Here is a 27,500-nt window from a genome sequence, read left to right as displayed (position 1 = left end):
AGTAGGACCTTGGCTCAGAAATAAACCAAGAAGGTAAAAGTGAAGTAGTGTGAGGCGTGGTATTGTCTATAGTATGATAAAAATCGTATCATTTTTTTAGTAGGCCTAGGCTCTAGAAATCTGCTTCGATTCTGTGTTTAGTGTTTTGTTTCAAGCAGCACGTGCTTGTGTAGACCAGGCCTACATTAGTAAAATAAGATCTACTCGTACTCTTCTTAACCTGGAAATACCCAGTCTACACTCAGATTGAGGTAAAGTACACCCATTTTGTCAGTAAAGGTCATAATTATTAACATTAAATCTACAAAACCTTACCTTTACTTTACGTTGGCGAATAAGTGGAAACATGCACTATATCACGCTAGTTCATTCTTAAGTGTTGACAAGCACAAAAAACTACTCGTTCGACATACGGCGACAACATTTATGAAGGGCTCAAGTAAACGAGCAACTGATTTCAAACATCAGTTGCTATTGCCTGGCCCTCCCTTGTCCTAACTTGAAGAGAGGTCTTATGCGCTGATCATACGTATACATGGTCAGTCTTCAGGACATTGTCCTGTCCCTAGCCTCTGCCATTCATGATGGACTTTTAAACACTATTGATTAGCGCCACCTGTTGCTTGCTCACCCTACTAAAGCGAGCGATTGCCCACCGAACTTCAACCGACTTTCCAATCTTCCCTTTATTGTCTTAGACGACGATGTGCTACGCTTAGTTGTTTTCATATTTATGGAACGAACGAGTATAATTTCAATGGATGGGCTCTTATATTTTCGAAAATACTATCTTATATTTAACTCGGTCATTTATCTATTTTTTACAACAGTTCACGTCACTTAGTTATCATTTCTGGCTGACTAAAAAGTAAGCATGTAAGCTTTTGTTCAAATTTATTTTGTTTCTGTCAGTTTTTACAATTGTAAACTTTGTTTGAATACGGCCTCGCCTCGCCTTAGGTAGGAAAAAATTACAGTTGATAATTTTCCTGAGCTGCATAGCTTTTAAATTCTCATCCTTCTTCTGTTTCCCAAATCTTACACATTTTCATACTTCTTCGGTGTTGTGGATGGATGTTGTGACGTGCAAATTGGTCCTCAAAAAGTTAATCCTCCCTTTTCTCCTTATTTCTTGCTTTTCATGTTTTGTCTAAGCCAGATCTAGAATTACGAATAAAAAGGTAAAATTTGATTTATATATATATATATATATATATATATATATATATATATATATATATATATATATGTATGTATATGTGTATATATATATATATATATATATATATATATATATATATGTGTGTGTGTGTGTGTGTGCGTGTGTGTGTGTGTTTGTCAGAGTATGTGTGTGTGTGTTTGTCAGTGTATGTGTGTGTGCGTAAAACATATATATTGTCGCAAAAAAACTCATTCTAGACAAGTTGTACTTCTCACCATTGTATGGTCGCTTGAATTTATCTTGTTTAACACTGATACATCTTTAACTAAATTAACTTTTTTACTGAGATTAAAATCTATTTCATTTTTTGTTCCTTCATTAGGGCTTCTCCATCGCCATATTCAATGTTAGTTATAAAAAATGTTGTTCATGATTTTTAGACAATTCATTTCAGCAAAATCTACAAGCATGCCTCCTCTGCCATTTCTTGTGCATACTGGAAATTTACCTACTGCTGATTCTCTTTTTTTTTTCTTTTGACATACTTTAGCATTGAAATTACCTAAAACAAATGTAAATTAAGTTTAGATCTTCATGTAAAGTCATTTCTTCCTCTGTATGGGATGCATACGTTTGAAGGATCTTTGGTTTATACTTCTTATTTAGTCTGATAATTATTCTTGCAATTCTATCAGTGATACTACAAAAATCTTCTATGTTATTTTCGAGATTTTTATTGATATAAAAACCCACTCCCTTTCATTGTTCTTTTCATGTCCTCTGAAGCAAAGTATATGGTCCTCCTTTAACTCTAAATAAGATTCTCCAGTTCTTCTAATTTCACTCAATCCTATTATAAGCCAATTTATTTCCTTCGGCTTTTGTAATAGCACAGCAAGATCTTCTTTCTGTCTCCCTAGATTGGGTCCTTACATTGTAAGATGCAGGGTTCAGTTTCCAAAGGTGGCCTGTTTTATTCCAGAGATTTGTAGCACCCCCTACAGTGGGACGTATCTGTCCTCCATCTTGGAAAGATATTCCACTGCCGCTGGGACTGGAGACGAGACGGTTTATTTTATTGATGTCTAGGGTTTGGCCATTGCAGATTGTTGATGGTGGGAGACTTTGGTCCGATCGCTCACTGCAAACCAACGTAGTATGGGTGGTCCTAATTAATACAGCTTTGGTGATCATGGCGATACGCAAACCTTTTCACCAAGTTTTGCTTTTTGCGAATATATTTGAATATCTTCGAAATCGATAAGTTGTTGACAGTTCTCTCGTTCCCTTTAGCATGTACTTGACAACCGAGTCAAGAGTCCAATTAAGTTTGTTTTAAAAGTAAGGAGGACTCCCCCAAAGAGTTTCCCTTCCACTTCTGTGTGTTTATTTCTGCATCATAGTTTCCAATAGAGTTGAAGTCGTCCGCAAATAACGTCAAATATTGATATCGGTTGAAAGAACCATTTCCTTTTTCACCTGTGTTTATTGGATGATATTATTGGTATTGTATTTTTTCCTTTTATTACCTCCGCCAACGAAAGTGGAAGGAGATTATGTCTTACCCCCTGTTTGTGTGTTCGTTTGTGTGTGTGTGTTTATTAGTGAACAGGTTCCTGGACACAATTTTAATCGTAGAGTAATGAAACTTGCTGGGATTAACTGTTATGTACAAAGCTGTAAATGATTAAATTGTGGAAGGTCACGGTCAAGCAATATGTCCAATTCACGTAATCGGCCATAAGTTGTACATCGTTGTTACTGAGACTTCAGAATTAGTTCATATTAGAGTGTATGAAAATCCACGCCAATTAATACAAGTTAAGGTGGAAGGTCAAGGTCGAGTCCAATGTCAAAGTAAAGCTAAAGGTCAAATTCCGGTCACCAACCATACGACCACAATTTTAATCATAAAGTAATGAAACTTGCAGGGATTTTAAACTTATATAAATTATAAAGCTGGAAATCATTAAATTTTGGAAGGTCAAAGGTCAAGGTCGCGGATGAGCAAAACGTCCAAAATCAGTCCAAAAGGTCGAGAAATAAGCTGCCCTGATGGAGGTCTGCGTTCTACTGAGTGCTTCTCTGTTTAATATCGTTATTTTATTTACTATTTTTACCTCCGCCAGCGAAGTTATGTTTTACCAATTGTTTGTGTGTCTGTGTGTTTGTTAGTGAACACCATCTTGGTCACAGTTTGATCGTAGAGTTATGAAACTTGCAGGTCAAGGTCAAAGGTCAGGATCACGGACAAGCAAAATGTCCAATTCACGTAATCAGCCATAAGTTTGGACATCGTTGTCACAAAACTTCAAACTTAGTTCAATTTGAGTGTATATAAAATCCCCGCTAATGAATACATGCTAAGGTCGAAGGTTAATGTCGAGTCCATGGTCAAGGTCAAGCAAAACTTCAAATTCCGGTATCAACCATACGGCCACAATTTGAATTGTAAAGTAAAGAAACTTGCAGGAATTTTGAACTGTTGTGTAAAGATCTGGAAATTATTAAATTTTGGAAGGTCAAAGGTCAAGGTCACGTAATCAGCCATAAGTTTTGACATTATTATCACAGAGACTTCAAACTTGGTTCATATTTGAGTTTATGAAAATCCATGCCAATTAATAAATGTTAAGGTCAAAGGTCAAGGTCGTGCAAAAGGTTGAGAAATAAGCTGCCGCAGCGGAGGTCTACTGAGTGCCCCTCTATACTCTATTTTTTATAGTGGTGCATATTTGCACTTGACTCACAGGGGTGCCCTTTTAGCTCGGAAAGGTTCCTGATACCTGATTGGTCGGAAGTATTTTTGTCCGAACACCTTCATTGTTCTCGAATGATTACCAAGTAATGTGAATCGAAACTTATTTATTAACCTATATTTCTCCATCATATATATGTTTTGTCAATAAACAATGTGAAAGAATAAATATATTATAAAGAATCGTCTTGGTAAGTCTAAATTTAATAACACAATCCGTCGAAGTCAACGACAGCAGCTTGTTTTCGGATGCATGCTTTGTAATTTTGTAATTTTTCACATATTTTAACACAAATTGGGATAGATTACACTCAGCATAAGTTAAACATGTTATTATAAACTTTCTTTGAATACCAGAACTTACCAAAAACATGGAATTAATAAAACCCGATATTTGTGAAAACTTATGGGGAGGTAAAAGAACAGCCTGTAGCGGCCTGGCGGAAAAACGATCCCTTTTGACTCGTAGACGCAGTTTGTTTTTTTCTTTCGTAATATAGTTCGGCCTATTCCTTTCAGTTTAAATAGTCTTCCATTGTTTCTCTTCGTATTATTTTGCTTAGTATTCTCCCACATTCCTGTTCCTCACCTAATATCTATCTATTTTCCCCGATATCCCTTCTTTCATATATGGGATATCCGCACTACGATTCCTTATTTCTTATCCTCTGTCGAAAGTGATGGCTTGAAGGGAAGGGCGTGCTAGTCTCATTAAAATAGTGTAAAGGCGGGAATAAAAAAATACTATGCTTAATATCAGGTTTACAGAATAGATTATACTTGCTACACAGCATAAAATTTATGTTGTTATTATTATTTACATACTTACTGACGTAAGGTGCAAAACATAAGGAATCGTAGTGCGGATATCACATAGGCCTATATGAAAGAAGGGATATCGGGGAAAATAGATAGATATTCGGTGAGGAACAGGAATGTGGGAAAATACTAAGCAAAATAATACGAAGAGAAACAATGGAAGACTATTTAAACTGAAAGGAATAGGCCGAACTATATTACGAAAGAAAAAAACAAACTGCGTCTACGAGTCAAAAGGGATCGTTTTTCCGCCAGGCCGCTACAGGCTGTTCTTTCACCTCCCCATAAGTTTTCACAAATATCGGGTTTTATTAATTCCATGTTTTTGGTAAGTTCTGGTATTTAAAGAAAGTTTATAATAACATGTTTAACTTATGCTGAGTGTAATCTATCCCAATTTGTGTTAAAATATGTGAAAAATTACAAAATTACAAAGCGTGCATCCGAAAACAAGCTTCTGTCGTTGACTTCGACGGATTGTGTTATTAAATTTAGACTTACCAAGACGATTCTTTATAATATATTTATTCTTTCACATTGTTTATTGACAAAACATATATATGATGGAGAAATATAGGTTAATAAATAAGTTTCGATTCACATTACTTGGTAATCATTCGAGAACAATGAAGGTGTTCGGACAAAAATACTTCCGACCAATCAGGTATCAGGAATCTTTCCGAGCTAAAAGGGCACCCCTGTGAGTCAAGTGCAAATATGCACCGCTATAAAAAATAGACTATAGTTAATGTTGTTTTTAGTTAGTATTTTTTTTATTTATAATACCTTTGTTAAGAATATTTATTTATCATTAATGTCTAAGTTCTTGTTATTCGTATTATTATTTGAAAAAATATATAGTGGTATATATTATTATTATAATTATTATTATAGTTGTTGTTGTTGTTTTTGTTGTTGTTGTTGTTGTTGACAAAATTGCGACTTAATAAAATCCGCATGATGTATACTCTATGTAAAAGGTAAAACAACGAGAGTTTTAATGTTTTTTAAATAAGGCTTTACATAGAAATCATATTGGGTGTGGTTTCACCAGCTGTAAAACATTAGGTTGATGTCCTGCATCATGCTTGGGAAAAATGGCAGCTGTTAGTTTCGTATCATCAATGCAAAATGGTCCTGAAATTCTTTTTATAGCAATAATGAAAAAAGAAGGCCTAGAGTTTGTATTATTTTAGAAATGCCAGTTTCATGTCTCCGATGGCCCATAGAATGTCGTCTTCAATATGATATATGGGTAAATACCATCTACAAGTATCGTGTAAGTTTTCAGTTTAAAGAATTCCATGACATATAAGTGTCTCATCTGTTTTAAATTTCATATCATTCCTGATGATGCCGGTTTTAGGTACCAATTTCATGTAACAACGAGTAACAAATTCCGTAATTTTGATATATATATTGAATATGATGTTTTAAAGGTTCTGCTCATTTACAAAATATTGATATTAAGATTTAGACAAATGTTCAAAAGCAGCGAACACCAGGAAGGCTGGAAAATTCCTATTTTCATCTGTTTACCTGTAAGTGGACTAACTTTAGTTAGGGAATCTCCAAGATGCTTCAGTATGTTTGCTACCATGGTTTGTACAGTATGTCCGAGTGAGGAAAAGGTCCCAGAAGTGTGGTATACCGTATCTTTGCACTGTAATTACCGGTAGGTTATTGATTAGAGATAAGCATCATAACAGCCAATGCTGAAATCTAGGATACCGGGGATGTAATACGTTTTCAATCCTTTCTCTACTTCTCTGGTAACTGTACTTTCTTTTAAGCCTTTATTACGTGGAATAATCCAATCGCAAGAGCCTATTCTGGCAAAACGCTTACTTATACAAAAACAACAAATGGGGTCAAATGTTCATGTAACTGAGCCATCCTTGTTTCGGTAAAACGTTTCGCGAACTGCACTTGTTAAGTAATAATTAGCTATAACTACTTGCACCCAGAATAAAGACTTGGGCTACAAAAGGAGATTTGCAAGTGTGTTTCTTAGAGTTGAATTGGAATTTACCTGTAAGGAACTAAGACTGGATCCTAAATTGGCAAATAATGATGCAATCAGTAATCCGCTGATGATGTCACGAAAGTGAATAGATTTTGGATGATGGCGTGACAAGATCACGTTTTTTTTACCATGTTTCTGTATCTTGGTACCAACTTTTCCTTAAAGTAGTCGATATTTCTGATATCTAGACCGGCAAGTGTAATAAGTGATAACGGAAACGTAACTCGTTGGCTTCGGATTTACTAACACTGTGTGTTTAAATAGGTCTAAGGATATGTATTACAGATAAAGGTTCTTCATTGTACTATTCAAACGCTCTTTTGAAACATATTACTAAATGTATTTATTTGTGAATTTTACTTTACTCCTTTAATTTTTGCTTTTCTCACTAGTCACTAAATTCTCCTGCTTGTGCATTTCAGATGGTGGCAAACTGCGTGTTGTTCGTGTGTGTGAACGTGGCGGGCGTGTTCACCCATCACGCCGGGGAGGCAGCAAGACGCCAAGCTTTCATAGAGACGAGACAGTGCGTTGCCTCTAGGATCAGCATCCAGAAAGAAAACCAGCAACAGGTAAGGGAAACCAAATTTATTCGAGAGAGAGAGAGAGAGAGAGAGAGAGAGAGAGAGAGAGAGAGAGAGAGAGAGAGAGAGAGAGAGAGAGAGAGAGAGCGGTTCCATCCCGATGCGGATCAACTTTACCTAGCAAAGCCACCCCTTTAAATGCACCGTGATATAGTGATACAGATTTTATTGGCATTATCAACGATGTCTGTTATTCTTATGTCTATTCCCATATTTTTTCACTACATAGCTTCACTTCACGATAGTCTATTGGCCATCAAGTACATAATTTATTTCGTAGGTTATGAGAAGCCTAATGAGTAGGCCTATAATGAAATGTTGAAAGGTTGAAAGGCCGCTCATGAATAGCAGAGACAAGGGACAGTGACATTTCCCAATCGAGCAGGACAATGCCCGAGAGACTGACCATATATAGATATGTTCAGTGCCCTAGCCCCTCTCCACCCATGCTAGGACCAAGGAGGGCCAGGCTATGTCTCCTGATGACTCAACAGATAGACCTATAGGATCCCCCATAAACCCCATCCTTAGCTCACTATGATGGTGAGGTTGCAGCGACCAAAGAAACTAACGAGTTTGAGCGGGACTCTAACCTCAGTCAACATTCAGGGACGTTACCACATCGGCCTATTGAGCGGACGCGGACTCTTCTGATAGTGACAAATTAAATTGAAAACTAAAGCATAACTTTTTTATTTAAAATTGTTGTGTGTTCTTGTGTAGCCGTTATGTAAGTTTGTTGCCTTCCAGATAGATGAAACGGATGTATTTTTAAATTGAGTTCTGTTTTATGGTTTCTTAAGCCCAGTTGTTTGATGATACACATGATTTAGTATGTTTGTTAAGCCTGCCTGACACTTGCATGCATTTTTGCCACGCACTGGCACGCATTGATGCGCGCCTTTCCCGCACTGTTCACAACCAGTTCACTCAAGTTCGCGCATCGTCCACGCGACGTTCACGCGACGTTCACGCGATGGCACGAATTGGCACGCGTAGTTCACGAGAAGTTCACGACACGTTCACGCGAGTTCACTCATCATTCCGCATCGTTTCCGCATCGTTCACGCCAGTTCACGAATTGGCCACTCCATATAAAAGCGGGGCTTCTCCAACCCGAGGACATTCTTGGATTGGCTTCGGAAGAGACAACAATGCTTTCTGTCAGAGACACCATTACATTGAGGAGAAGAAACGTATCTTTTTGTATTTTTTGTTGCCCTTTATTTTTGTTTCAATAAGAAAGCATTTGATTTACATATAAATAGCAGACATAAAATATGTACAAGTATTATGAAAGCATTTTATTTTAACATTAAAAGCAGCAAACATGAAAAGTTTTTAGGCTGTTGATTTCAAGGTAATAGAGAAAAAAAGTGTGTTGAAATAAGAAATCATTTAATTTTTACATTAAAACAGCAAACAGAAAAAATTTGTTTTGCTCTTCATTTTAAGGTAATAAAGAAGAATAAGTATGTTGATGAAATAAAACATCATTTTATTTTTACATTCAAACAGCAAACTTAAAAATTTCTTGGGTTTATTTTTCAGTTCATTTTTATTTAAAACAAAAGTTTTGGGTCTTGATTGGTAATAGAGGAAAATTAGTGTGTGCATGAAATAAGACATCATTTTATTTTTACATTCAAACAGAAAATATAAACAATTATTAGGTTTATATTTTTCTTTCCTGTTCATTAATTTTTTTCGTTTCCTTTTTGTTTCTCTTCATTATAAAGTTATAGAAATAGTTTGAAATAAGACATCATTTTATTTTTACATTCAAACAGCAAATATAAAAATTTATTAGGTTTATTTTTCTTTCCTTTTCATTAATTTTTTCGTTTCCTTTTTGTTTCTCTTCATTATAAAGTTATAAAAATAGTTTGAAATAAGATATAATTTTTTTTTCACATTAAAACAGCAAATCTAAAAATTTATTAGGTTTATTTTTCTTTCCTTTTCATTAATTTTTTCGTTTCCTTTTTGTTTCTCTTCACTATAAAGTTATAGAAATAGTTTGAAATAAGATATAATTTTTTTTCACAATAAAACAGCAAATATAAAAATTTATTAGGTTTATTTTTCTTTCCTTTTCATTAATTTTTTTCGTTTCCTTTTTGTTTCTCTTCATTATAAAGTTATAGAAATAGTTTGAAATAAGATATCATTTTTTTTTACATTAAAACAGCAATTATAAAAATTTATTAGGTTTATTTTTCTTTCCTTTTCAGTAATTTTTTCGTTTCCTTTTTGTTTCTCTTCATTATAAAGTTTACGCCACTTCCCGCATCGTTCACTCCAGTTCACGCCAGTTCCCGCACTGTTCACTCCAGTTCACTCCAGTTGGCGCATCGTTCACGACTATTTCACGGCCATTTAGTGCGTGCCAATGCGTGCCCCAAACTTTAAACATTTCAAAGTTCTGGGCGCGCATGGCACGCATTGGTACGCTCTGGCACGCGAGATCCCGCACTGTTCACGACATTTTCACGGCTCGTTCACGCGAGTTCGCGCATCAATTCGTGCCAGTGCGTGCCAGGAATGCGCGTAAGTGTCAGGCAGGCTTTATTCTCTATGTGGATTCGAACCATCTGTTGAATGTCCTAGCTACTCAACCGCCCCAGAGATTTAAACTCTGCATATTTCAAACACCATCAGTAACTGCTGATACTGCAAAATGTGAGGCCGGAGGGATTGGATCATTTCTTGTCACTTGTTCAAGGATTTTGGTGGCATATTTAAGTGCATTTATTAAAGACTTGAAGTGCCATTGCCTCATTAAAAATGTCTAAATTTAATGTTATAAGTATATTGAAAATATTTGTAGTAAGTATTGTAGTTTAATGGGCAAAGAGATAACAATAAATGTGGCCTTGAGTCATTGCCGCAACAGCAGCTTTGGAAACTCACGAATTAATGTAGGTTATGTTACTATTGGACATTAAATCTTAACTAGGGAACAGGATTCACACACACACACACACACACACACACATATATATATATATATATATATATATATACATATATATATTTATATATAAATATATATATATATATATATATATATATATATATATATATATATATATATTTATATATATATATATATATATATATATATATATATATATATATATATATATATAAATATATATATATATATATATATATATATATATATATATATATATATATCATCTCCCAGTTTATATTAGTTCAGTTATTATCATCAAGGTTGACTCCGTAGATTTAAAGAGTCCAGAGCTCCACATCAGGACTCCCATTCCAATTCACACCTAAACAATATTTACTGACTGCTATAGAGATAAGTTCCTTACTGGCATAAGCGTATCTTTATTTAAGGCCAAGGGCTCAAACAAGGAAAACAGTTTGGGCAAAATAGAGAAGTGTTTTGTCGTTGTAAATCTCTGATGAATTAGAGAAGTGTTTTTAATGTTAGAAACGTCACACAAAGTATGGAAGCTATTTTAATATTGCAAACGTCAGGCGAAGAAGCGAAATGGTTTTATTAGTGTGAAGCTCAGACGAAGTAAAGAAGTGTTTCCAAAATTATATACATCAGACAAATTAAAGAAGTGGTTTTTAATGATCTTGAATGAGCACGAACATGGAAAACCGACATTTTCGTCAATTTAATGTTCACTTTATACGGATTCGTCTCTGAATTTCCAGTTGTAAATCTTTTTCTCTCATGTTTATTAAGTTTTCAGTATCTAATTATTCAAATGTAGTATACGATTCTGATTTTTCCTTCTCAGATGGTGTAGACTAAAGGGATCTAACAGCTTTGGTTAGGTTAGGTAAAATTTCCTCAAGATGATCTCATACATAAATAGGGCAGAGATTATGCCGAGAAAAATCTTTCACTTGATAGCAGCTAATGATGTGAATATTTCCGGCTCAGAAAATACATCCGTTAGTTAGTGTATTTGAAATGATTATGAATATTATATTTCCTTATTTTGAAATTTTGGAAAATCTTAAGGAATTGTTTTATTGTATATGAAGTTATCAAGACTTATATTTCATTATTTTAAAATTTTGGAAAATCTTAAGGAATTGTTTTATTGTATATGAAGTTATCAAGACTTATATTTCATTATTTTGAAATTTTGGAAAATCTTAAGGAATTGTTTTATTGTATATGAAGTTATCAAGACTTATATTTCATTATTTTGAAATTTTGGAAAATCTTAAGGAATTGTTTTATTGTATATGAAGTTATCAAGACATGTTTTATTATTCTAAATTTATGGAAAATCTTTAGGAATTGTTTTAATATATATGAAGTTATCAAGACTTATATTTTATTATTTTCAAAAGTTGGGAGATCATAAGTAATTATTTTAATGTATATGAAGTTATCAAGACTTATATTTTATTATTTTAAAATTTTGGAAAATCTTTAGGAATTGTTTTAATATATATGAAGTTATCAAGACTTATATTTTATTATTTTCAAAAGTTGGGAGATCTTAAGGAATTGTTTTAATGTAGATGGAGTTATCATGCCTCTTATATTTTATTATTTTCAAATTTTGGAAAACCTCAAGAGCTTGTTTAGGTATATATGAAGTTATCAAAACTTATATTTTATCATTTTCAAATTTTGGGAAATCTTAAGGAATTGTTTTAATCTAGACGAAGTTATCATGCCTCTTACATTTAATTATTTTAAAATTTTTGAAAATTTTAAGAAATTGTTTTCGTGTATATGAAATTATCATGACTTGCATTTCATTATTTTCAAATTTTGGAAAATCTTTTGGGATTAGATTAGTGTACATGAAGTTATCATGGCTCTTATATTTTATTAATTTTAAATTTTGGAAAATCTTTAGGAATTGTGTTAGTGTATGTAAAATAATCATGACTTTTATATTTTATTCTTCAAATTTTTTAGAAAATCTTATGGAATTAGATTAGTGTATATGAAGTTATCATGGCTCTTATATTTTATCAATTTTAAATTTTGGAAAATCTTAAGGAATTGTTTTAGTGTATGTGAAATAATCATACCTTTTATATTTTATTCTTTAAATTTTTTAGAAAATCATAAGAAATTCTTGAGAGGGAAGTCTATAAATGCATAATAAAGTAAGTGATGGATTGAATAGAATTGTTAATGAGAAAACGCCTTTCACTCGCCCCTATCTGTAAACAAACTGACAGGCGCATTTTTTTGCCTAATTTATTTGCAGGTCAATAAACGATCTCTCTCTCTCTCTCTCTCTCTCTCTCTCTCTCTCTCTCTCTCTCTCTCTCTCTCTCTCTCTCTCTCTTTGCTCTTCAAATCACTAGAAGTCTTTCATGAGGTTATTGATTGTGTTTTCGTACTGATAATGTGGTGTGTTCATTACCTTAAAAGATACAAGCTACTGCCTTCCCCTGAAGGCCACATTTTCATTGTCTGACACTTCCATGTCGTCTAGAATTATTTCTACTTTTACGAGATTAGTCTTGAAACATTTCAGCATTTTGATCATGAACTGCACGAGAATTCTCTCTCTCTCTCTCTCTCTCTCTCTCTCTCTCTCTCTCTCTCATTATCGCTTCAAACAACGATTAAATGAAAATTAAAGGCGATGAAATTAATAGCCCAGAAAAGATAATACTCAAATTCAAGGAAAAAAAAATGTAAAACAGTTCAAATTTTATAATAGATAGCAAATCACGCGAGAATTCTTGCAATAAGTATAAAAAAAACAGCTCTTTTAATGATAACCATCTGTGGTTTGGTGCCAGAACAATGACGGACAAAACCTCACCATTCTTGTGAGCAAGGCATGAGGGGTTTGTGAAGGCAATAAGTCTACCTGCAGAATCATCAGCAGCCATTGTCTAGCCCTCACTTGTTCTTGCTTGATGGAAAAAGGGCTTGGGCGTTGATCATATGTATGCTGTATATTGTCAGTCTGTAAGACATAATCCTCTTGTCTCTGCCATTCATAAGCGACCTTTAAAAGAAAAACAAAAAAGACGTATAAATCTACTTTTTAATTTTTTCTGGAACGAACTAAGAAGGAATTTCATTGTAATAGAAATTTAGCTGTGGATGTTAATTGCAAAAAAAAAAAAAAAAAAAAAAAGATAATAATAATAATGATAATGATGATAATAATGTCTTCTGAAAAAGTACTGCTCACCTCAGTTAGGTCTTTTTTAGAGGCTTATTAGAAAAATTAATTAGTTTTTCATCTCGAGGACAGAAACCTGTCTTTTCGAGTAGCTGGTTAATTTTCATCCGAAATTGAATAGCATATTTTTTTGTAATGAGAAAATTTCCTTTATTAAAAATTGTAAAATATATTTGTGTTGTTGTTTTTATTTTTTTTATTGTTTTTTTTATTTTTTATTTTTTTTTTACACTTGAGACTTGAAAGATAGGAGGATTAATTTGTAAGGAGAAAATATAATGGAAAAATTGTTCCATTTGAGAAGAAAAACATATCTTGTTTATTGTTCGGGATTTTTTATATAGACAGTAAGCAAAAAGTTATTTTTGGATTCAAACGAAAGTACTATTAAAGATAGACCGCGTAACTAGATAGCTTCAAGAAATTAATTATGTTTACGATATGAAAAGTTGAGGTTTCTGTAAATTATAATAGTTATGATGCTATATAACTTTAGATTAATTATATGTTGCTTGTTAATACTTCAAGTGAATCTTTCAATCAAATATATTTACTTTTTTTATTGTAATTTTATTTTGATTGTGATTTTATTTTAACGACAAAATATTAGATTTTTAATAAATATCAGTGTGATGTTTGCAATCAGCCTATAAGATATTTTTACCTTTAACTTATTACTAGTTGAAAATCTTTTTTTAATCTGTAGTATATTGAGGCTTACTCTTCTAGGAAATTTCCTTTTGTATTTCCATAAAACAAAATTAAAAAATCCCGTTTGTGCACAATATGGAAACATTCATTAACCGACGTATCATAAAATATTTTTTATGGTCCTCAATAACTTTGTTGTTTTAGGATGGCTCTTCATAAAAATTTGCCAAGAAAAAGCTATAGATAATTTATTTAATAATTTATAATTCCTTTCATGAACATCGATTTGTGGAAATGGCCGTAAATGGTGTCTGTATTTCAACATTAATGGTCGGTTTGTGGATTTATCACCGTTACTAACAATGCTAATGAGGTCGGCTGAAGGGGCTGTTTTACCTTTTTATTTCATATTTTCCCTTAACAAGGCAAACTGAGAGGGGGATAAGTTATAGCGTAGGAAAGTACCATCCCCCCGAATTTGCCTGTGTCCAAACATTCCTTGTGTGACCCAGGTTACGTGAGGATGTTGGATATTTTCTCTGAAGTATAATGATAAGCTGACTGTCTAAGATCAGATGGACATCTTTGGAAAATCCTTAAACTAATCACATTTTGAAAGTGTATTCCTTGAGTTCTCTGTCTCATGATTTTTTTTTTTTTCTGCCAAAGATCCTTAAGCTCTGAGCGATGTTAAAGTACCAAATCATCCTAATGTGACGAGCCGAGAGAAGGTTGTGACTCAAAGGCAGGATGAAAGCAACTGAGTAACTTTATTACAGAACACTCGCCTTTATTTACAAAAACTCAATGCAACAGGAAATTTCCTGTTCAACCGATACCGCACTGGTTAACAGCTAACGGTGAGGAAAACCGACACGTTATTTCAGGTTCAATGCAACAGGAAATTTCCTGTTCAACCGACACCGCACCGGTTAACAGTTAACGGTGAGAAAAACAGACATGTTATTTCAGGTTCTTGTTAGTGCAAGGGGAGAGAGAAGATACAAGCATAATATATACACAAAATGAAATGTCGTTACTATGTACGATCGTGTGACACACGGTTGGTACATGGCTCCCCCCTAAAAATGACAGAATGTACATGTTAAATAGGGCGCCCTGATCTAGAGAGGCGAACTGTAGGCAGGTCATCTAGCAGGAGATGAACAGGTTTTAGACGATCAATGGAGACCCAGTCTTCTTTGCAACGAATGTTTAGTAGGAATGCTTTCGGACTGCGTCGGATCACAAGGAAAGGGCCCGTGTAAGGGGGCGTTAGTGGTGGCTTGCTAGTGTCGTTGCGCAGGAAGACATGCGTTGCAGAGTGCAAGTCTGTCGGTATGTGATGCTTCGCTGGGGGCTTGTAAGTCTGGCGGCTGGAGATCGTCGGAGGAGGTTGCAGAAGGAAAAAATTCGGCAGGGACGACCAACGGGTCACCATACACCATTTCAGCTGCCGAGAAGTCGAGGGCATCTTTAGGAGTGGTCCTTAGTCCCAGCAGGACCAGTTGGAGTCCTTGCAGCGGGACATCAAAGCTTCTTTGAGGGTGCAATGAAAACATTCAACCATTCCATTGGCAGCAGGGTTGTAGGCAGTTGTCTGATGTAGGGTGATGCCCAGGAGATTCGCTAATGATGTCCACAATTGTGAGGTGAAAGTGGTACCCCTGTCAGAAGTAATATGCTCAGGGATATAATATGCTCAGGGATACCAAATCTTGCAATCCATCCTGAGAGTAAGGCAGATGTACATAAGGCGGATGTTGCAGTTTCCATGGAAATGGCTTCAGGCCAACGAGTGGAGCGGTCGATGACGGTAAACAGGTAACGATGTCCTTGTGATGTGGGTAGGGGGGCCTACAACGTCGACGTGAATGTGTGCGAAACGACGCTGAGGTTGAGGAAAGGTGCCCCCTCCTGGAAGTTTGGCAAGAAGTACAGGCACGGACCCAGTCCTTAGCATTCTTAGAAATGCCGTGCCAAATGAACTTCGTCTTCAGCAGCTGTGCAGTAGAACAGCACGAGGGATGTGAAAGGCCGTGAATGAAATCAAACACCTGCCGGTGCATGGGAGCCAGAATCCAAGGTCGTGGTCTACCAGTACTGTCATCACAGAGGAGAGTGGTGTTGGAGTCTTTGAGGGCGAAGTCTTCCCAACGGAGGGACGTGCAGAATGTCCAATATGCTTGATACTCTGGATCTGGTCGTTGGGCTTCAGCCAAGGCGTAATCCAATCCCAGTTGAACAGCAGCCAATGTGTTTCTTGACAGGGCATCGGCAACGGGATTCATTTTCCCAGGGACGTATTGAAGGGTGCAATTGTATTCACCCACGGCGGAGAGATGTCGGCGTTGATGGGCGGACCAGGCGTCAGACTGTCGAGTGAAGGCGTGCACCAGAGGCATGTGGTCTGTGCAAATGAAGAAGGGCGTTCCTTCTAAGAAATGGCGAAAGTGACGGACAGCCAAGTGCACCACCAGCAATTCGCAATCGAAGGTAGAATAACCCGATTCTGCCTTGGACAGTTTTCTGCTGAAGAAGGCCAATGGGCGGGGCGAGCCTTTGACCACCTGCTCGAGTACTGCACCAATAGCGATGTCGCTGTCATCGGTGGAGAGAAGGAGAGGGGCATGTGGGGTAGAAAAAGTGAGAGCAGCAACGGTTGATAGGGCCTTCTTTGCATTGCAGAAGGCCGCTTCTTGAAGGGGACCCCACTTCAGGTCCTTTGGCTTGCCCTTGAGGGAGGCGTAGAGGGGAGCAAGAGTGGCGGCAATGGCTGGCAGAAAACGGTGATAATAGTTGATCATACCCAAGAATTCCTGCAGAGCTTTTACGATTGTTGGCGCGGGGAATTCCTGAACGGCTGCTACCTTCTCAGGGAAGGGATGGACTCCTTCAGGAGTGATGCGGTGCCCTAAGAACGACACTTCGTTGGCACCAAAGGTATACTTGTCATACCGGACTACAAGGCCGTTTTGTTGCAGGCAGTCGAGCACGATGCGCAGGTAACAGAGGTGTTCCTCTTTTGAGGAGGAGAACACAAGTATGTCGTCCACATAACATACACAGAAGGGGAGGTCTCCTAAGATGCCATCCATGAGACGTTGAAACGTGGCCCCAGCATTACGAAGGCCAAAACAGGAGTAATTGAAGGTGTATGTACCAAATGGATTGGTGATGGCGGTCTTGGGGATGTCTTCTGGGTTCATAGGCACCTGATAATACCCCTTCAGGAGGTCGAGCGTGGAGAAAACCTTCGCTTTGTGCAGGTAGGAGGTCACGTCAGCAATGTTTGGGAGGGGGTAGTGATCCGGTTCTGTTTGTATGTTCAGGCGCCTGTAATCCCCGCACGGACAGAGGGAGCCGTTTTTCTTCAGAATGATGTGTAAGGGTGACGACCATGGGCTGGAGGCCTTTTGGCGAAGGCCCATTTCCTCCTTTTCGGCGAACGTCTGTTTGGCGGCTGCCAATCATTCCGGCGCCAGACATCTGAATTTTGCAAAGACTGAGGGTCCCGTCGTCTTGATATGGTGATAAATACCGTGCTTGGCCGGAGCCGTGGGCGTTTGGCGAAGTTCTGGACAGAAAATTTTCGGGTACAACGTGAGGAGGTGGGCGTAGGCATCCGTGGGTGCGCTGATGTGGAGAGCGAGGCTGGAGGGGCCGGGTTGAAGAGGTGTCGACAAGTACGAGTCTGCGTTGACCAATCGTCGGTGGGCGACATCGACCAGAAGGTGGAAATGAGAGAGGAAATCCGCACCGAGGATTGGTAATGTGATGTCAGCAACGAGAAACTTGCAATTAAATTTACCATTTCCTAACGATAATGTGAGGTTCTCGTAACCGTAGGTGGGTATCGCAGATCCGTTGGCGGCTACCAAGCGGACGTCGACAGATGTAGACAGACTACATCATGTCCTGAAGAATTCCCTTGGCAAGAACGACAAGCATCCGTGTCTACCAAAAATCACACTCCCGTTCCTGCATCATGTAAAAAGAAAAGATTAGAAACAGGGGAGGCCACCGCCACGAGCGATGACCTACTTACACCTTTTTTGGCCACTGACAATCCTTGGCACATTTATTCGCGGTTGACCCGAATCTGTTGTGATAGTAGCAAAACTGCGGCGGATGGGAGGCAGTAAGTGGCTGTAGAAGTCGTTTGTTGGGGCGCGAGCGAGTGGTGGCTGGTGGGTGGCTTTATCGCTGCTTCAGCATGTCACGGGGTAGGCGTGTATGTCCTACGGCATTCACGTCAGCTTCGGTTGACGTTGAATAGGCGTCCTCTTCGTCAGGAGTGGAGGCCTTGAAGGAGGTCATGAAGTGGCTGTCCATAAGGGCGTTGGTTTTGATCATCAAGTCCTTTATGGGTAAACTATCAACATCGGGTATGGCAGCACGTACAGGTTCTGGTAAACGGCGTATCTAAAGGGCACGAAGTAGGTTCACCTCACGAAGAGAGCCGTCTGCGGCAGGTTGCTGGCGAGCGATACTGGTCATTTCCCTGAGGGCGAGCGAAGCCCTTTGTTCCCCCAACATCTGTTGAGAGAGCTGAAAAAGCTTTGCTATACGGGCAGCTGGCGACGGCGAGTACTGCTGCAGAAGGTATGTTTTGAGGGCGTCATACACTATTGGGGTGTCTCCTTGTTCACAAAGCCAGTCGGATATTTCCGGGAAGGTGTCCTCGGGTATTGCTGCGAGAACATAATCTGCTTTGGTGGTTGAGCAAGTCACGCCCTTGATGCGAAACTGGACTTCTGCGCGCGGAAACCAAGCAAACGCCTCTCCGCTGGCGAATGACGAAAGTTTTAATGGGGCAGTGGCAGCGCCAACTTCCGTGGAGTCCGCCATAGTACCAACGATGGAGGGGCGAGTGGGGCTGGAAGGCGGGAGGAGCGAGTCGACTTCCGTGGTCACCAATGTGACGAGCCGAGAGAAGGTAGTGACTCAAAAGCAGGATGAAAGCAACTGAGTAACTTTATTACAGAATACTCGCCTTTATATACAAAAACTCAATGCAACAGGAAATTTTCTGTTTAACCGACAACGCACTGGTTAACAGTTAACGGTGAGAAAAACAGACACGTTATTTCAGGTTCAATGCAACAGGAAATTTCCTGTTCAACCGACACCGCACTGGTTAACAGTTAACGGTGAGAAAAACAGACATGTTATTTCAGGTTCTTGTTAGTGCGAGGGGAGAGCGAAGATACAAGCATAATATATACACAAAATGAAATGTCGTTACTATGTACGATCGCGTGACACGCGGTTGGTACACTAATGAAGATTTCAGTCACGTGTGTGACCAATATTTAGTGACTACTTTTCAGCAAGTGACCAAAATTCCGATTCTTGCTAGGCATTAATATCCGCCAGGTAATGAGAGAATATTTTTACAAACTGTGAAATTCAATTTGAACTTCCCATGTGCAAAGCTTACGATCGTCCATTTGCACCACCGAGTTAACCCCGCTCACCCACCCGTTTTTAGCCCAATTTTGTAGTAAGAGCAAATATCTTGATATTTTCAACTTTGGCTCCCTTCCTTAGATTAGAGATTTAAGTCAACCATATTTCGACTCCCATTTTGTGCTCTAGCTAAGTGACCTGACTGTCGGATATCCCAGATGCCATATTTTTAGATATCGCTTCCACCTCGTTAATGCTGCTAATTTCAACAAACTTTTTATCAATTATTTTCTTTTATCTTAAAGTTCAATTGTGCTCTTTTTTAAATTTCCATGTCATTCAAATGGAACCGACAACAATTAATTCACAACATTTGGAAAGACATCTGTTAGAACATATTTATAGCAGTAGAATCCCAATTATATTCACGGGGTTGAAAAAAAAAATTCCCTTTGATCTGTGGACGTAATTTGGTTTTATTTTAAAATCAATTTCTACAGTTATAGCCTATGTCATAGCATTTAGCAGGTTAATTTTGTCATTCTTATAAGTTGCAATCATCTATGTACTCGTGTACTGTATATATATATATATATATATATATATATATATATATATATATATATATTTATATATGTATATATATATATATATATATATATATATATATATATATATATATAATCCGTTTTGAGTGGGGATACCTTATCGTGGTGAAAGGGTTAATGTATCGCCGTGATCCGCATACAAAGCTGGTTTGCTGTGACCGATCAGGCTAGTCTCCCACCATCACCAATCCGCAGTGTCCAGTGTGGTGATGAAAATGCCCAATTTCAAGACATGGCTAAGGACACGTCGGAGGTTTTTGTCCTGCAGTGAAATAGAAACGGCTGTATTTGTTGTTGTTGTTGTTGTGTGTTTATATATATATATATATATATATATATATATATATATATATGTATATATATATATATATATATATATATATGTATATATATATATATATATATATATATATATATATATATATGTATATATATATAGTTATTCGTATTATTACAAGCTAGGCTACAGCCCTAGTTGGAAATGCAAGATGCTATAAACCCAAGGGCTACAACAGGAAAAAACAGTGCAGTGAGGAAAGAAAAATAAATAAACCACAAGAATATAATGAAAAATCAAAATAAAATTCTTTTAGAACACCCACAACATTAAAATAGCTCTTTCATATACAAACTCTAAAACTTCCTAAAACAAGAGGAAGAGAAGAGATGGAACAGCGTGCCCGTATGTACCCTCAAGCAAGAGAACTCTAACCTAAAGCAGTGGAAGACGACCATGGTACAAAGTCTATGACACTACCAAAGACTAGAGAACAAAGGTTTAATTTTGGAGTGTCCTTCTCCTAGAAGAGCTGCTTACCATAGCTAAAGTTTCTTCTACCTTTACCAAGAGGAATCTAGCCACTCAACAATTACAGTGCAGTAGTTAACCCCTTCAGTGAAGAAGAATTATTTGGTAATATCAGGGTTGTCAGGTGTATGAGGACAGGAAAATGTGGAAAGAATAGGTCTGACCATTCTGTATATGTGTAGGCAAAGGGAAAAATGAGCCGTAATCAAAGAGAGGAAGGTCCCAAGAACCCTCTAGGGGAAGTATCTCAGCGGGGGTTGGTGCCCTGGCCAACCTACTACCTATGTATATATATATATATATATATATATATATATATATATATATATATACATATATACATATATATATGTGTGTGTGTGTGTGTTCGCGCGCTTAACTGTGTATGTAACCTACTGTATGTGTTGGAACACTTGTAGATCAGTGGCCTTGATAGAAACCTCACCAGCTAAAAGAACTGTTATCGATTCCCGAATGAAGCGAGACGATTTTACTACAACCCCACAAACCTCGTTGTGCCCCTGTTGTCCTGAGCATTGAATCATGTAACCTCTCTTTAGTTAACAAGAGGAGTTGTAGTTAGTTTAGTAAAAACATAAAACTATTAAACTACACCCTGAACTAACAGCTGTGACCTAGATATTCATACTCTCTCTCTCTCTCTCTCTCTCTCTCTCTCTCTCTCTCTCTCCACTATACGACAGATGTGAATCTATTTACTCTTTTTAATTTATCGAGAGAGCACATCCGCTTTCAAATGATCTCTGCAAAAGGCTTTGATACCTACAAAATGATATCCGTGTTGCTGCATATTTTCTTTTTTATCTTTTATTTTGAATGCATGTTATATCTTTTTGAAAATGAGTTCAGTCCGGATAGTTTCGAATACAATATGATTTCCATATTCATGATACTGATCAATTTATTTTTTTCACACGTCAGCGCGTCGATATTCGATAACTAGGAGTTCCGAGTCACGAGCAATTTCTTATCTCTGTTAACATGCTCACAATGCTTCAGGCGTTTTTAATCTGGTGTTATGCATCATTGTATGTAAGGAAAAAAGATAGGTGTTGGAATGGCACTTGAAGTGCCAGGTGATCTTTTTTCATTTACTAGTGTACGTGTCCCGTCAAAAATGACGGCTAAATTTTTAAATAGATACATATACATGCACGCGAGGGGGGAGAGACCTAGTATTTATATATATATATATATATATATATATATATATATATACATATATATATATACATACATATATATATATATATATTTATATATATATGTATATATATATATATATATGTATATATATATATATATATATATATATATATATATATATATATATATATATATATATATATATATATATATATATATATAGCCAGACACTTGCTCTTTATTTCATAGGAATGTTTGCAAAACGTACCTAGGAAGTGATTACACGTATTTACGTGCATAGAATAAGGCCTTGGTGTGACGCGATACCCTGTACAATAGGTTAATTGATAAAGTATTCTTCCAAAGACCACTGCCCCACATTCACATGAAAGTTGAACCGAAATCTCCATTTTGGCTGCATTATAAACAATACACATATCTCACCATCCATGACTAAGCAGGGTGCATACAGTACGTTAGGTTATGTGTGGAAGCATCCCTGTATTGAAATGATATTTTATTTTTTTCATTTATATTCTGAAATTGCGATTTTTTTGTGACTCATGAATATACAATTTACTGTTGGATAGATGATTAATTTGCACGGAAGCGTGCAAACAGGCAACAAGGTAACGTGTTTACCTGAAATGATTAGATTTCGAGACATGTGAATGAAGGATTATTCTATTTTAGGTTTTTATTTTCGTATAGGGTTCATTGTGTGATGCGTCTTGTTTAACACCAATGCCAGGGATGTGTATATTTATCTCCTCCAAAACGAATGCAACATTACGCTTTACAGGAACGAATCCTTGTTGTTGTGAAACCTTTTCTAATTCTGGAGGATGCAAGTAGTGTGTGTATACAATACCGTTCTAACTAATCTCAGAACATCAAAATAATAGAATCTTAAATGAACAAAGGAAGAACTGACCAACAATATTAATGTTTTTATGTTGACCAGGCTGACATGAGTCTTTTTATAGTTTATATATGACATATCTGTTTTTGACGTTGTTAATAGTTTATATAGGACATATCAGTTTTGACGCTGTTACTGTTTTTAGAATGATATATTGTTAATTTGTTCTCATTTATTTATTTCCTTATTTCCTTTCCTCACTGGGCTATTTTTCCCTATTGGAGCCCTTGGGCTTATAGCATCTTGCTTTTCCAACTAGGGTTGTAGCTTGGCTAGGAATGATAATGATAATAATAAACACCGCTATTTTTGATGAACTTGGTTTCTAACACAACCACGAAAGTGTCGATCGATTTCCATTTTTTTTTTCGTTTGCGTTTAATTTCATGTTCTGTAACTTCTCGAATTTACTAGATGAACAGTTCGAATAACCTAGACAGTTGTCGGAGTTTCTGTTGCTGCAGGTGCAGTTACTGAACTGCAGTCTCTGGCGTCAAGATTGGACTTTCAATTGGGGTAGCAGATAAAAATTGAGACGTCCAATCTTGTCTGGTAGATTGAAGGGGAAATTGGCTGTCTATGTTATTCACGACATTTAAGACCAAAATAGAATATTTATAAGGTTTGGCAGGTTCCCTTCTAACCGTTCCATTCACTACGCATACAATATAACGTCTGCTGAGACGGAGTAATATAGTGGGAGAGTTGTTGCTTCTAGGGTTCAAAATAACATATTTTTAAGTAGCTTAGAACGTTTTTAACTCAGCGTGAATCTGTGGGATGTAATTAAATTGCCCGATCCATCTCAAGATTGCAGTTTGAGAGAGAGAGAGAGAGAGAGAGAGAGAGAGAGAGAGAGAGAGAGAGAGAGAGAGAGAGAGAGAGAGAGAGAGAATATTTGATATATAAGGAAAATTTGATTTCCTAAAAGGTAAATTTAATTTCCTAATAGGTAAATTTAATTTCCTAAAAGGAAAATTTAATTTCCTAAAAGGAAAATGTTAACTTTATCCACATTTTGTTAGTCTTCGATGTGCAGTTTATGCATTTGTCGTCTGTATGAAGTTACTCGGTTAAGTCCTACGCAAATACCAGTAAGTTATTCTATTCTGCAAGGTTAAGCTAAACTAGCGAGAGAATGTCAGACAGAAACTATGTCTTAAGAGAAAGTGAGACACTCATTCACAAAGGAAAGTCCAACATTAACTCCAAGGGAAAGTCTGGCACTCATTCACGAGGGAAAGCCTAACAATTACTCCAAGAGAAAGTCTGACACTCACTCACTAGGTAAAGTCTAACACTAATTCGCGAGAGAAAATCTAACATTAACTCCAAGAAAAAGTCTGACACTCATTCACGAGGGAAAGCCTAACAATAACTCCTAGAGAAAGTGTGACACTCACTCACGAGGGAAAGTCTAACAATAACTCCAAGAGAAAGTCTGACACTCATTCACGACAGAGAGTCTAACATTAACTCCAAGAAAAAGTCTGACACTCATTCACGAGAGAGAGTCATAACATTAACTCCAAGAGAAAGTCTGACACTCACTCACGAGGGAAAGTAACAATAACTCTAAGAGAAAGTTTGACACTCATTCACGAGAGAGAGTAACATTAACTCCAAGAGAAAGTCTGACACTCATTCACGAGAGAGTCTAGCATTAACTCCAAGAGAAAGTGTGACACTCATTCACGAGAGGAAGTCTAACATTAACTCCAAGAGAAAGTCTAACACTCATTCATGAGAGAAAGTCTGACATTAACTCCAAGAGAAAGTCTGACACTCATTCACGAGTGAAAGTCTGACACTCATTCCAGAGACAAAGTCTGACAATAATTCCAAGAGAAAGTTAGAATCTCACTTCACAAGAGAAAGTCTGACTAATTCAAAGAGGAAGTTAGACGCTCATTCACAAGAGAAAGTCTGACATTAACCCGAAGAGAAAGTAAGATACTCGTTTACGAGAGAAAACCAGATATCAACTCCGAGAAAAGACAGACACTAACCAACGAAAGTCAGACTCATTAACTAGAGAAAGCCAGATATTAATTCCGAGAAAAGCTAGATACTTATATACATCAACCCCGAGAGAAAATCAAGCACTAACACATGAAAGTCAATGACATAAGAAAAAGTCAGACACTCAGTACCGAGAGAAATTCTGACACTAGCTAAACAAGAAAGTCAGATGCTCTTTTACGAAAGAAAGACATCAAATCTAAGAAAGTTAGACACTCATTCTCTAAAATTAATCATTCCTTGATAAGAGAAAATCAGACACTCCGTAACTTGAGAAATCTGACATTAACTCGCTAGAAAAAGTAAACACTGGCGTCATCTCAGAATGTAATGGCTATAGCTTCTTTGGCCATGGTTAAACCCACCTTGTCCATTTGAGCTATTCGCTGAAACCGGATCCATTACTTGCTAATCTACAATCTGCAACCTTCATCTCCATCCTAACATCACCCCCCCACCTCCCCACACCCCACTACACATCCTCTCCAAGGAAGTATAGATTATGTGGAGAGTTCTAATCCAAATACCTGGATGAAAGGGGTATTCCTGGAAACAATGCGTAGCGTAATGGAAGATCTGGCTGGCTTCTTTGTCTATTTGTAAGTATCATTTATGCTGGATCCCGTGAAGTATGATTATTGTTTATTATTTTCCACTGCAACTTCTTTCTTTGCATCATCATTGATAAGTGGATGCGGTAGATAGAACTTGTAGAAAAATATATGGACAGTATATTTATACAGTATATATATATATATATATATATATATGTACATATATATATATATATATATATATATATATATATATTATGTATATATATATGTGTGTATATACAGTGTATATATATATATATATATATATATATATATATATATATATATATATATATATATATATATATATATAGTTCCCATTTACATATCTCCTCAGATTAAGCAAAGAGGAAACTTGATGCTTGGTCTTCAGCTTTCCTTTTGGAAGACTTACAATACGTTTCCATTACACCAGGGCTAAGTCTTGTCTCTGGCTTTAGTGGTTTGGCATCATTTTCACCAGGATTTTGTCTTCCTGACGCAATGAAATTGAAACACACTCCGGTTCAGTTATCAGACATTGGTATATACTCAAGCAAAACTAGTATGGAAACAATACAGACTTTGCTTTGTTTTCTATATTCATTAGTCTCATATCCGGGTGTTCTTTGTTACCTGATTTCTGAAGGCTTCGCTTTCTTCTTTGTTCCTCCCACTCTGGCATATTTTTGACCAATGGTACACAGAGCCATTGGCCGCTTCATTAATCAATAGAAACAAATAAATTAACCGTTTAGCTAACTATTTCTGCCTTTTTTTCAGTAGAGTAGACATTGTCGTGTGTATTATTTCGATTGTTCAAATTGCATTGGGATTTGTGCATGGGGAATGACGTAATGCGTCATTGATGAGTTTCGATTAACCTAACTCAAATCTGTAAATAGCTAAATATTTATGAGAATAATTTCGATGATGGATAAAACTTAAAGTTTTTACAGTTGAGCGAAATCAGATATTTATCGTTAAATTTGTATTTAGCCTTTTGTAATCACAAGAACTTTACCGTTTTCTGTTTGTAATATGGAGTCTGTAAAGTTAATTAAAACCCAGGGAACTTTTTAATTTGCAAACTTTTTATTCAGAAATAGTTCAAATATCTATTGTTTACACTTGGTGTCATATGTCTCCGTAAAAAAAAAAATAAAAAAAAAATAAAAAAGAGGTAGACATTGCTGCTGCTTTGTGCTGTGAAATAAAGGAAAGTTTCATACGTAGATCCATAACATTCATGTTTTGTGTAGGAGAATACAGATATTAATCATAATTTGCCGTAGTATATTATTTTTTCCTCTTGGGGAATGCAATACAGGTATATCTGAATTTATAGATTCTATTTTATATTTATGAAAAAAATGTATATATATATATATATATATATATATATATATATATATATATATATATATATATATATATATGTAAGCACATATTTCGTAATAGAAAGCACCTAACTGTGTTGTTAATATTTTAAAACTTTTAATACAACCCCATTAAGGTCTGTTGCTATTATTATTATTATTATTATTATTATTATTATTATTATTATTATTATTACTTGCTAAACTACAAACCTAGTTTGATGCTATAAGCCCAAGGGCTCCAACAGGGAAAATAGCTCAATGAGGTAGGTAAGTAAGGAAATACACTACAAGAGAAGTTTAAGAAGAATAATAAAAATATTAAAACCAATATATCATATATAAACTACGTAATATAATGCAGTTCGTACATCGTATTACATAATACAAATAACGCACATGCCAGTGAATTTGGAACAAAAAACAAAAAGCTTAGAAACAAA

At 36.3% G+C, this 27,500-nt stretch overlaps 1 protein-coding gene across 1 annotated transcript in view; it reads left to right on the top strand.

Moving 5' to 3' along the window:
• The window catches only part of LOC137657747 (adenylate cyclase type 6-like), an 855,043-nt gene that overhangs the window by 595,910 nt on the left and 231,633 nt on the right, over positions 1-27,500 (top strand). Inside the window, exon 3 of the mRNA XM_068392219.1 lies at positions 7,188-7,337. Coding sequence (XP_068248320.1) covers positions 7,188-7,337 — 150 coding nt within the window. The remainder of the gene's footprint in view (positions 1-7,187; positions 7,338-27,500) is intronic.

The sequence above is a fragment of the Palaemon carinicauda genome, chromosome 18 (assembly GCF_036898095.1).
Source record: "Palaemon carinicauda isolate YSFRI2023 chromosome 18, ASM3689809v2, whole genome shotgun sequence".
In the NCBI taxonomy this organism is placed as follows: domain Eukaryota; kingdom Metazoa; phylum Arthropoda; class Malacostraca; order Decapoda; family Palaemonidae; genus Palaemon; species Palaemon carinicauda.
This window is presented reverse-complemented; position numbering and strand designations above follow the sequence as displayed.